The sequence below is a fragment of the Nipponia nippon genome, unplaced genomic scaffold (genome assembly GCF_047370975.1).
Source record: "Nipponia nippon isolate SJK-2023a ecotype South Korea unplaced genomic scaffold, ASM4737097v1 scaffold_1, whole genome shotgun sequence".
NCBI lineage: Eukaryota > Metazoa > Chordata > Aves > Pelecaniformes > Threskiornithidae > Nipponia > Nipponia nippon.
In genome coordinates, this window is record NW_028262290.1 from 42,995,097 (window position 1) to 43,007,683 (window position 12,587).

Below are 12,587 nucleotides of genomic sequence, written 5' to 3' on the forward strand. Positions count from 1 at the left end.
GGGTACCAATGCTCAGTTTTGCCCACATTGTGAAGTAGCCTTGTACTGGCCCTGTTCTGCACTGCCATGCAGTAGTGATTCATGCAAATGAAGGACATTTCTGCTGTATTACCTTTGAGCGGAATTGCCACTTCTACAAAATCTTTCTTGGAGCATTTATTGATCCAGTCATTGTGAATAAAAACATGTGCAGAAAAAGGGTAGAGGACTTCTTTTATAACAATTTTTTCCAAGAACCACTCATCTGATTGAAAATAAACAGAACATTATTAAGCTATACCTTTTAAGCAACAAAATGTTCTGTGTATGCAGTCATCAGTTTCTATTTTAGAAAATCAATAAAATGTTTTCTTTTGCTGAACTTCTTAAGGAGATAAGACTTCTGAAAATATATTGGCTCTGTGTATATATGTTTCTGTCTGTTCCCCTACACTCCAAAATATTCAACGAAGTGAAGAAGTATTAAAGTTTTTACAGTTTTTGTGAAATTTAACATAAGGATAGGTTTGATTTAATGATCTATCAGTGTCACAAAGGGTGGAAAGGCTTCTGTATAATATCTCTAGACACAAGAAGTCCCCCATAGGAAATTATATTATCAATGTTTTAAAGGAAAAAGGATCAGGATTTCTACCACATTAGCCATCACAAAATCCACTCAACACACAACTTTCTTTCTGGTGAGGTTCTATGCTATCTAATAAGGCACAAACTTCAGCTGAAGGTTCTTTCTTGATTGACACCATTATGTTGATTCTCTGGAAACAAAGTGTTTGAAGACTCAGACCTCTGAGTCTTGGTAAACTTGGTTATACTCCAAGTCTTGGTGAAGTCAATGAAAGTTTGATCATTCATTTTAACATTACCATCTACGAAATATATGGGAAACAGTCCCCAAAACAGTTTTTCTGAGTCTGAATTTAATCTACAAAGTCATCTTATAGTCTTGTTTTTTTCATAAAGATAAAAGAACTAGAGACACCGCTTATCATGCTTTGGAACAATCTTATCTCCATTATCAGTATTATCTGCAGATGTAGGATATCTGTAGAATCACTGTTCTGTTGCCTTTAAAAAACAATGGGCCAAAATTGTAGCCAAAGTATTGAAGAAAATATTAATTCATGATGCTCCTTGCTGTTGCTATTTTTTTTTTTAAGAAGTAAGGAATTTTCTTTAACTCCAACACCTGCTGTGGAGTTGGAAGGAGGACAAGAAAAAATGCTGCAGGAAGTGCAGCCTTTTTATCTGCTACTCAACCTCATGTATGCAGAATCCCTTAAAAAAGAATATATTTCTCATGGGTTTGAAGGGGAAAAAGCGATGAGGCCAGAACAGCCTTTCTTCTATGTTCCACTTCCGAATCTGATGAACTTATTTTCTGTTCTTATCTTTACCTAGAAGCATTTAGCACTGAAAAAAAACCTCCTTTAAAATGAAAATGTCCATCATGTAAAAATAGAGAGGAAGAAAAAAAATGTCAAAAATTGCAAAAGCATGATGTCATATTATTTCCTGAAAAACAAAAGCTTTGTTGACTGTACTCATAAATACATAGTAACTTTTACGGAGAAAAGTTTCACATATAATTTTACATTGTCATGACATTTCCTAGGAATCCTTTGCACATTTTAGTAAAACCAAACTGGATACTTGACGTGTATAGTCCAACAGAAATAATGAACAGCAGAAAATGGAGAGCAATTTCAAATTTTCTAGAACTTTTATAAAATCACTTGTGATTTTTAATCTTAAATTTAAGACATTTCTGAAGTTCTAGGATCTCCTAAATCTGATAATCTACATTATTATTACCATACATTAACTGAAAAAATTGCTGACCTTTTTTTAGACTCTTAAATCCAACAAGAACTTGATCCAACTTGCCAAGGTATACTGCTTTTATTTTAAAAACATCCACCTGCAATATGAAAATAATCAAAATTATGTTTTAGTTAAAGTTAATATGTATCTGCTTTTGAATATTTATCAGTTTAGCCTTGCGTGTCTGGTCATTGTTTTGTATCTCAATGGAAGCAAATTTATCTTGTTTCTTCCATTCCATTGTCTTTAAGTTCATAATTAAACATTACATGCTATAACTGATATTTTCTGATCCAGTTAATATTATGAATTATGAATTTCAAAATGCTGCTGTATTTAATAAGAAGTAATTTTGGAAACATCAGATACACACACTAGCAATAAAGCGCTCATTTCTAGTACCTTCATGGACTGAAATAACCAAACTTGTATTGAAAGTTACTTCGATCCAGAACCTAACTCCCGATGAAACTGATAAATAATAGGTGTCTAATAATTCTGAAAATCTGGAGCAATTTCATTTTCATTAAAATTCACAATCAATTTAGTGGGAATTAGGCAGGTAAATGGGAATGAAGTGAATAGTATTTGGGAAGGTTTCAACCACTGTGCTATTGGGATAAGGAATTTTCACGGAAGCCACCTCTATAAGAGGTCAAATTTTCCACATACAACAGACTTGCATGATGAATAGACCTCACAGAATCTTCCCTTTTTTCCCTACTGTAAATCTTCATAGTATATTCACCTTCTTGCATATACATGTTTGTCTCCTTTGTGCAGAAGTTTGTCCTTCTTTGTGGGAAAGCTCACATAAGTATGTACACTGGCACTGGTGACACACATCATTGCTTAAAGTGTGTACTTGTCGGTTTTTTTGAACTGGGCTTGAAGAAAGGAGGTTTGGAAACATACTATTCATGAATGGATTTGTCTACTCTTTTGGGAAACCAGCCGCAGAATAAAATCTCCACGAGTAAGACTCTCTTATTTCTTGTGACTTCATGAGCTATCCTGTTGTAGACAGAAGCAGTTGTCTTGGAAAGGCTGGGTTGAAAAATGCGATCTGAAGACAAAAGTTGGGGACCAATTTGGGGGATTGAAAACAAACAATAAAAAACCTGTATTGTTTCCATTGCTGCCAGGTACAATGACATACAAAAATTCATGCTACCTGTGAGAAACACATTGATCACAAGAGTCATCTAGAAAAAAAGAGCAAAGACTAAGAACAGAGAATTAGGCATTTGAGGACACGTTGGAGTAAAGGAAACTGTGAGAGAATGAATTCTCAAACAGTTGTTACTCGAAATCTTTTCTATAAAAAGAAGATTGGGGTGCTATTGCCCAGGATATAGAAAAGCCCTCTAGAGTTTCAGATGAAGGATTTAGGCTCCTGAGCAGACTCGTTCAGAAGGTGACACAGAATCTGGATTATGCAGAAAAAATCCTTGTGACTTTGCAGATGAGTTATATTTCCACTGGAGTGAGTATTCACAGAAGTCAATTTTATTGTTCACATATTTTTCTCCACAAGTTTTATTCTTAAAGAAAATTTAACATACATTCTTACAAAATGAAGAATAAAAAAAAAGCTCAGGACAGTTCAGTTTTTTGAAAGGAACGGGAATCAGTCCCTCTTTCAGTCTGTACTGATACCTTATCCATTGTAGCAAGCAGTCTTGCTGTTCAGGTTTCTCTAAGGTATTATCTTTAAGATATATTATAAATAACTATTATCTATATCACCAAAAAAATTAATCTATAAAATTTCCTACATTACTTTTTAAAGCCAGATGAGCCCTACTATCCTGTCATTATTATTTTCAGATTTATTTTGTGAAGTCTGAGCTAGCAGTTTGATCAGTTCTTGATGAACATGACATTGGACACACATATTCTCTTCCACAATGAAGAAAGAAAACACAGGAATACAGAGGACATAATGACTAACAAAGATTTAGTTTGGTTTTCTTACAAAAACCATTATGTCTTCTAGAATCTTTAGAAGCGAAAAGAAAAGCAGATAAAATAAACAGAGGCATGTTTAAAGAATAAATGATAAGTACTGCAAGCAGATTTCTCTAGATTTCTACACCAGAGAACAAACTAATCTGGGTTGGCTGACAACACTGAAATACTCCCTCCTGCCCTCCCAAAAAGAAGATTCCTATGTACTTTGCAATAACTTTATGATTCCCTTAAAATAAAAATTAAAAAATCTTCCAAACCTAAACTCAGAGCAAACAGCAGGGTCTCATAAAGTATCAGCTAGACATCTCCTTTTGATCCAAAACAGATATTTCCTTTTGATCTGAGATTTGTTTTAGTTACTTTGTTCTTATGCCAATAACTACTCCAGGAATTACTCTTCTAGGAAAAGCCATTTAAGCCTCAAAAAGCAAGAATATGTTTACCATGTTTAAAAGCAATAAGTGGGTGGAAGAATTGGAAACATGAAAAAGTAAAACTCTTCTTGGAACACTGACATTAGTGTTCAGGAAAGTTAACAAGAAAAGGTTATTGTCTAAAGTAGGTACAAAGGCAAGATATCATATAGAAAAGTTCGCAGTTCTATCAATCATCAGGCATATTTTTAACAAAGCACTGATACCTCCCTGGCCTTAAAATTCTGGAATATTAAAATAGAACTTTTAGAGTATTTTTAGTCCAACTCAAAATTACTTCATCAACTTAACTGTATCACTATTGCGCAATGCTGATGATGCTTAAAAGCAACGTTACCTATGGAGACAATCACCTCTTAGTTATAAGAGAAAATTATGTCTATATGGAATATAAAACATTAGTATTTTTGATACTCTGTCCATGAAAGGTTTTATGTAAACACAGGTTTTAACAAAAAGACATTCAAAGATTCAGTTACATTTTTCCTCCTTGTTTTACCTGCCCTCTAGCAAAAGTGATCAGGCTGTTTCTCGAGTTAAGCCATCGTTTCCCTGAGTCACTCTTTTCTCCTTGTATACAAAGATAGGCCTCACCAGTGGCATCTGCTTTCTTCAGGTCTCCCGTGTGCAAATGGATTGCATATTCCACAACTGCAGAAAACACACACATACAAAACAAAAAGCAGGAGAAAATGCTCATTGTCGTCTTGCACAAAATCTGCATTATGTACCAATCCCTGGTAGAAACCATTGCAAATTTCATCTGAATCCCATACTGTGCCACACAACAGGGAGCACAGGTCTCTTCAGTCCTGATGGCATACATAACCAAAACACATTCCTGCTGCGTAACTCCCTGTTTGGCAACCTGCAAAATACAGATTGTTCTGCTCTGACACCAATCCCAGAAAATCAGCACTACTGGCTGCTGCTTGGGGCACAGGATCTCCTATGTACTGCCCCTCCCCCTAAGGTACAGAATCCCTTTCTAAGAAGTACTGCATGTTCACATGCTCTTTGGAAAGTCTAAGTTCTGTCCTCTAAGACTATTTACTCATATTTCTTTGTTCCTTCCTTCCCTCTCTGTGTATCATTTTCTCTTTGAAATGAAATGGGAGCTTACACTTATAAAATGGCTTAGAAGAAAGCTGGGACCTGATTGTCTTAAGCTTTAAACTCGTATAATTATCTCCCAATGAATGAACACATCAGGACTATCAAGCTTTCTCACTAGTCAGACCATAATACTATTACGATGTTCTTGAAGTTAAAACACGTTAATGTGAAACAGAAATAATGAACTAAAAATTCTTTCATCAGCTTTAATACATAAATAGAAAAACCTTTTCGTATTTTGTATCAGTCTCTAAAGAACCTCCCATGTACTCTATAATAACGCAGAAATACAGATCAGCTAAGTGAAATTCGAGTTTAAGGGAAAACATTCCTGATTTTCTCAGCTGTGGTCATAGTACAGTGATTAGAAGAGACACCTGTGGCCACTATGTGGAGCTTCTGCTTCCTTGCCTCTTTGTGACACAATATACAGCGGAGTGATGCAGATGAGACCAGATTGCATTAATTCTGAAGAAACTTCATGGAACACTCCTATGTTCATTTTTTAAATTACCTATTTTAGCCCCTGAGTTTATCATGGAAACAAGGAAACACTTAAACAGAAGCAGGTCACAATCTCAACATTCATGGTTATTTGCATCAATTTAACAAGGAGCCTACGAAAAAGAAGGAGGTTTTTTGGGGGGTTGTTTTTTTCTCCCCTAGTGTTTTAAGTCTGCTCTTACTCAGATTACAATAATAAATCTGTGCTCATTTGTATAATGCTGGTGCTGTCACTTCAGGAATCTAACTTTGGTAGCTATATTAGGAATATGATCCTTACGTAGTCAGCAGGGAAAGGCAAATGCAGTAGAAAACATTTACGATGGGTTCCCATATATTCTAGGGATAGACACTAAAAGTTAGGAGTCTAAACTTAGATGGTCTTACTGTTCCTCTGCTTCCAACCACAAGCATCATTACTTCGGCCTAAGAAAAAAAGCTATTATCTTGTAACAACACAGGTTTGTAAAACACAGCTTTCTAATATTTTTCAGAAGGAGGAAACCATTTTTATCCACTGTAAAATGCAAAGTCATATTTGGGAAGTGAGTAATAAGCAATGCACATGTACCAAGAATATATTCAAGAATGCATATATTATATCTTGAAGTTTTTTGTCAGAAGCTTCAAGATTTATTTTTTTTTTAAGGACTGAGCACCCTTAAAATCCAACATTTTACAGGTACTGAGCTATCTTTGACTACTTCAAACTATTCAGCCCCAACTCCCACAGCTTTCATCACTGGTGCAGTGAAGCAGATATAGACAACATCTAGACTACGTGACAGTTATGTGCTGGAGAAAGTCTTGCAGCCTCACTCTGCTGCTTGTTCCTACCTGGGACCTGGCTGGCTGTACAATGTCCGCTTTCCCAGGAAACACGTGTGTGCAAAGAAGAGAAATGGTGCTTTAGACCATTTAGAGCAACTAAGAAGCACTTTCAGTCTCACAATTAACAATACAGCCAGACAGCACTGAAATACACGTTATTCAAGTCCGAAATACATATTTCAGTCTAAAATACATCACAGCATACACAAATATCTGAATATAGATCTTAGAAACATCTGATATTTTCAGTACAGTTTGCTTCTTGAATCAAATTTATTCCAACATAGAAACGGCCCAATTTAGCCAAACTGTACATCCTTTAAAAAGATATAATTATGAGAAATTTCTGGTAGGTTTGAGAATGATTACTAGAATCCAGAAGCTAAGGCTGTCATTTATTTTCATGCGTAGGTGATAGGAAAACAGGGAGGAAAAAAAAGAAAGTGTTCTGAGGATATTTATTTTTAAATTTTTCTTACAGCTCTTTTCACAAATTGATGCTATTCATATCAAGTGTTATAATAAGAGGCCTGAATTCAAATATTTTGATGTCTTATATAGCTATTTCTTTATATGTCTAAAATAAAAAGGTCACATCACTGGAACAAGGGTCCTAAAGGGTGGGTTTGCATACTGATTTAAAAATTAATACCGAAAAGGATTCATTAAATAAGAAGGGCTATATCAGGCTGCTAATAAAGGTGTGCTCATTGCAATAAACTTCTGGAATGTCTTTGTTTCTCTTCATCTTTTACTACAGAGGGACGACATCTGAGAAAACTTGTTTTCTGAAAAGTAACTTTATTTCACTGCAGCACTATTTACTTTACTTCAGGGACTTCCCCTGGGATTTTTTTTTTTTAAATCATTTAAACCAAGAGCTGGGAAAGTACTTGTAATTGACAGCATTGCTCAAGTTTGATGATAAAAAGTAAACCAAGAGTTTCCCTAGGCTGGGGCCCTAAAGTATCTCATTCATTTTTTCAAGGCAGTCAAATACACACTGCCAGGTGAAAGACAACATAACTGCAGTAAAGTTAGCGTAGCGACACAGACTTGCTCTTGCTGCAGATCCAGATAGTCGAAAGTAGATGAGCTGTCCAGGTGGCTCTTTGGCATTTAGCCAATGACATTTTTGCTTTTAGAGGAGTTAGTATATGAAGTTAAGACTCTGTGTCATTCATCTAGAGTGTTGCCTTGCCTGTATACCTGGGTCATATAAGCAGATTCATTGACATCAAAAGGCTACTTGTGTGAATAAGATCAGCAGAGTTTGGTCCGCAGATTTGATCACTCTTGTAGGATGGATTAGAAATCACAGCACTCACATTTATCTTTACTGCTTTTGTCCAGAATCATTGATATACTTAATCACGAGCTTAGCTTTAATCACACAAGTAGTATTCAAATAAGATACACACTGAAAATTAGAAACATATCTAATGTTTTTGCTGAGTCAGTATTTTCAGCTGAATCTGCTGAATCTATTGATGCATAATTTAAAGCTTAGTGTAGTCACAGCAAGTATTTCCCATTAATTTTCAAAGGTTTTGGATCAGAGAAAGGACTTCCACTATATAAGTGAAACAAAAATATACAAAGTAACCCCTACGAAGGAAGGCATAACACAAAAGAGATGCTGGGAAACAGGGTAAAAGTTCTTAGGGTGAGTTTGGGACCATTCTCACTACCAGATGAAAAACATACCCCAACAACAAAAATCTACTAAAATAAGATGTTCTATTCAACCTTGCCATTCTTTGTCTCTTCTCAATCCTGTTTATAAAAGCTCTGGTTTAGATATAAGCTAATATAGTGTGAAACTGAAAGTGATCACCTAATGCTCATTAAAAAGGGGAAAAAAACCCATGAATTAAAGATAAGCCAGAAGGTGTTGCTTTGAATTTGCCTTTTTTTTTTCTTGTTATTGAATTTACTATGTACTATGTATACAGATACAATTTATTGTGATAATTCAGTAACATTTGCCCACAGAACTCTCAATAGCCTTTCAAGGGTGAACAGTTTACATGATACAATCACATTCTTTCTGAATGTCAGAGGTATAGTTAAAACTTTTACACCGTTGTGATTTTAGCATTGTAATGAAATCAGGCAATACAGGTAATTTTTCCAGTGGGGGGGAAACAGTAAGAAAAGCTGTTGGGGAGGAAATGAACTATCAAATGAGCTCCTCTTCTCCTGTTGGAGCTCTCAAGGCCTTTTCTGTTACTGCTTTCCTCTGTAGATTGTCAGGTTCTCCATGGAAAGATAAGATGGTAGGGATGAGAATGCAAATGGAGTAGGGTAGGTTGCTGTATTTCAGAGCTGTTGAATACAGCTGACAGGGACTGCTTTTTTCATAGGCTTCTGCAAAATTTCTACTCTACAAAATAGTAAAATAAATAGGAAAAGGCAATAGGGGGAATGAATATTCCAGAGGTTATTGTCATAATTCCCCATTGAATCAGTGTTGTTTTTAAATGAATGTTAGGCAACTAAGAATCAAAGATGAGTAGAGTAGGCAAGGATATTTTTTAAATGTTCATTTGGTTCTATGGCAAAAAAATGTGGAAAACTAAACTTGATGCCTAACCTTGCTAACTTATCACATAAGTCCCAAAAAATTAAAATCCCCCTTTCTGTGAAATTAAAGGTTCGGGACAAGATCCTTAGTTGATACAGCCACACAGCTGATATGCTCAGGACAGTGGAGCAAATCAGTTTATGCCAGTTGAATATCTGATTTTATTAATCTAGTCAAAAGTACAGAGTTCACCTAACCTACACAACAGAGTGTGGTAGAAAGATGCCTGAGTGAGCACAAATTTGAATCAGTAAATGTAAGCAGAACAGCATGATTCTCTTCACCAACTCTATGCCTAAGCCAGTCTGTTTCATGCTAGTTTGATTCCATGCCTCAGCTAATAAGCCTAATAAGTCAAAAGACTACATTAGCTGAAGCATCTCTAAACTACTTTCATTTGGAAGATAACATGATACTTACCATTAACTTTAATGAAAAAGGAATTATTTGTTAAATATGAAATTCTGAACTGAATTATATCTGGAAGGGTTAAGTATCATGTAGTGAGCAACTTCTTCTCCATGCTTGAACACATCATGGTACACTACTGCATAATAATGATTTATTTGTGATTAACAAAGCAGTGGAAATGTTATACTTTATCTATTAACTATAAAAACATAAAGTTGGGTGATTTTTAATAAAGCTCAATATGTTTGTTTGTTAATACAGTTGTTTCTTACTACAGATGTTAAGCACTTAAACCCTTCAAGTTCTTATGTTAACCAACTTGACTGAGGAAGGGAGGAGGAGCAGGATGTCAGTAGACTCCAGACAAAAACACTTTATTTGTGTCACTGGAGCCTAATGTCAGCCAGAAGAGGCCAGTTCACAACTGGTGTTAAAAATCCTTTAGTAAAGAGAAGGTAACACTGATCTTCAGTAGTTACTTTGGCAGCTACGTATTGCAAAGTTCTTACTGTAGCTTCAAACAGCTCCTATCGCTATATAACTCCTGGTGCATGCCTTCAACTGCAGCCACAAAAAATGGTATTCTAAAAATCATCAAGAAATTGTCTAGAAATCACCAAGAAATATGGAATCTAACAGCAAGAATTTCTAAAATGTTAATCATTATTGTCTGCAATGCCTTTGTCCCAGTGTGTTAATATGCACGTCAATGTCCTGCAAAAAATTATCACAGAATTCATTAAAAAAATTTAATCAATGCCTTTTAATCTGAAGTCCAAAAAGGTGCATGATAAATAATTCAGCCCATGATACAGATAAACTAAAATAATGTGCATATAAACACTAGGATGGACAGACTAAAGAGAAGAAATTAAAAAAATTTCTTTTGTGATACTACTAATATCCAGAATACAAATTCAGCTCTGAGATAATCCCACAGAACCTAATGAAATTACGCAATAGAATCGTTTGACCTTTTTTTTTTTAATAGTATTGTATCTGGGGAGTTACCTATAGTCCGGACTTGGCACTTACTTTTAAGAAGAAATATTTCTACGGATAGAAGAAAAAGCAATTTCAGACATTCACATTTAAATTTTGCTTATTTTTTTTCATTTGTTTGTTTTTAATTATTATTAATAGATTCAATGATAGCTGATAAACCTGATGGGATTTCTTGGGCACGAAAAATCATCCTCATGCCCCACCAGATGAGGTGGGATATGCAGGAGACATGGACAGAGGTTACATTAGAGCTCAGAAAGAGGTGAAAAAACATGGAACAAATGTGTTTGTAGATGCAGGAAAAAATTGTGAGTGGCCACTGCTTTTAACAAAGGAATTGCAATTTTCCTGAAGATTCCAAATTAGCATAGATATGTATTTTTGCCTTGCTAAATCTCATGGAATCACTTAGTTTACAATAGAAGTAATTATATTAGTATAGCCTTCATTACAACCACACAACTGACATTACTGATAAAGGTTATTGCTTATTTGGATGCTTAGTTTTTAGCATTTACTTTGCTTCCTATAAAGTTATATATCTGTTGTTTGCTTTGTCTGGGGATAGCAACGACTGATATAGTTCAAAATTGTTCTTTTGTCTTTTTTGTAATTTATTCTATCAAGGCATTCATTAAAGACATCTCCATAAATGGATGTCTCTTTCAAAGAAATAATGAGAGCCAACACATAAAAATGTTTTTTTTTTCTACTAATCAAACTGGAATACAAGGAAGAAACTAACAGAAATTTTAGACTGAATTAGTATTGGAGCTACAAAGAATAAAACTGATATTAACACTTCCAGTTGTAGATCACCGCAACATGGTTTGTAAGAAAATTCTTAGGTTAGTGGATACTACCCATCTATGCAATAATTTGAGGGAGAGTGTATACACATCTTTTTCCTATAAATTTTCCAAGAAAAACACATTAACTTTCTAATATACCTCAAAACTGAATTGCTTTACAAATCAAGATAATGTTGTCTGAGAATATCTCCATTTGGTTCTTAGCATAATAGAGGCTTTGAGGGGTACACTCTAGAAATTTTTTTTTGTTTGAATTTCTGGAGTTTTTATGTGTAGTCAAGCATTTAATAATTTTGAGTTCTGAAAATAATTACCAATACTTACAATTTTCCCCAATTGTTCATAGATAAATTGGGGAAATAGAGCTTTTTAACAAGCTCTAGATTTACTATATTCAGCACTGTACACCCTGCATATATTACTTCCAACAGCCAATGTTATTTTGAATCTGACAGATCAAAACCCTAAAACAATAGATTTTTTTCAGTAAATGAATACAAGGCTACTAATTGTTTAAAATTATGCAAACCCACACAAAACCAGAGATTTAAAAGGTCTTCAGCGTTTTATTTGTTCAAGTTTCAACTTTAAATGGGATGAAATATTTAGGAAATCTCCTTAGAGAATAGTGTGCAAAAGTTCACATGGAATATTTTATTCCTTTTTCTGGGCCGCTTCCGTCTTTTTCTATTAGTTTCTGTTTAAGCAGAACACTCTTTGTACTATAGCTTCTAGCAATAAACCTCTTAACTGTCACTAAAAGCTTCAATATATGATCTTTACTATCCCCATCAATCCTCTTTATTCTAATGAGCTGGATAGATGGGAAGCCTGTTCTTAAATAGCTAGTGATCAAGCTATCTGTATGCAATTTGTTGTTCCTCTCTATATTCCTGAGGGGCTGGGAGAAATCACTTCATTCTCTCTCTGGCATCATACAATTTACATATCTTACTAACAGCAGAGAAACATACAACTGAGTATATATTTTTGTGGAACATTACTTGCTGTGCTATAAATTTCTCATCAACATCAATAAAACACTAGTGCAATTGAAATTCTTGGATATCTCTCTGTTGGCTAATTGTA

The 12,587-nt window shown here is 34.7% G+C and overlaps 1 protein-coding gene across 1 annotated transcript in view; it reads right to left on the bottom strand.

Moving 5' to 3' along the window:
* Positions 1-12,587, bottom strand: part of RP1 (RP1 axonemal microtubule associated) — a 187,774-nt gene that overhangs the window by 52,327 nt on the left and 122,860 nt on the right. The window contains exons 38-40 of the mRNA XM_087753249.1: positions 4,732-4,883; positions 1,843-1,921; positions 113-244 (exon numbers count right to left, since the gene is read on the bottom strand). Of these exons, the coding sequence (XP_087609375.1) occupies positions 113-244; positions 1,843-1,921; positions 4,732-4,883 (363 nt within the window). The remainder of the gene's footprint in view (positions 1-112; positions 245-1,842; positions 1,922-4,731; positions 4,884-12,587) is intronic.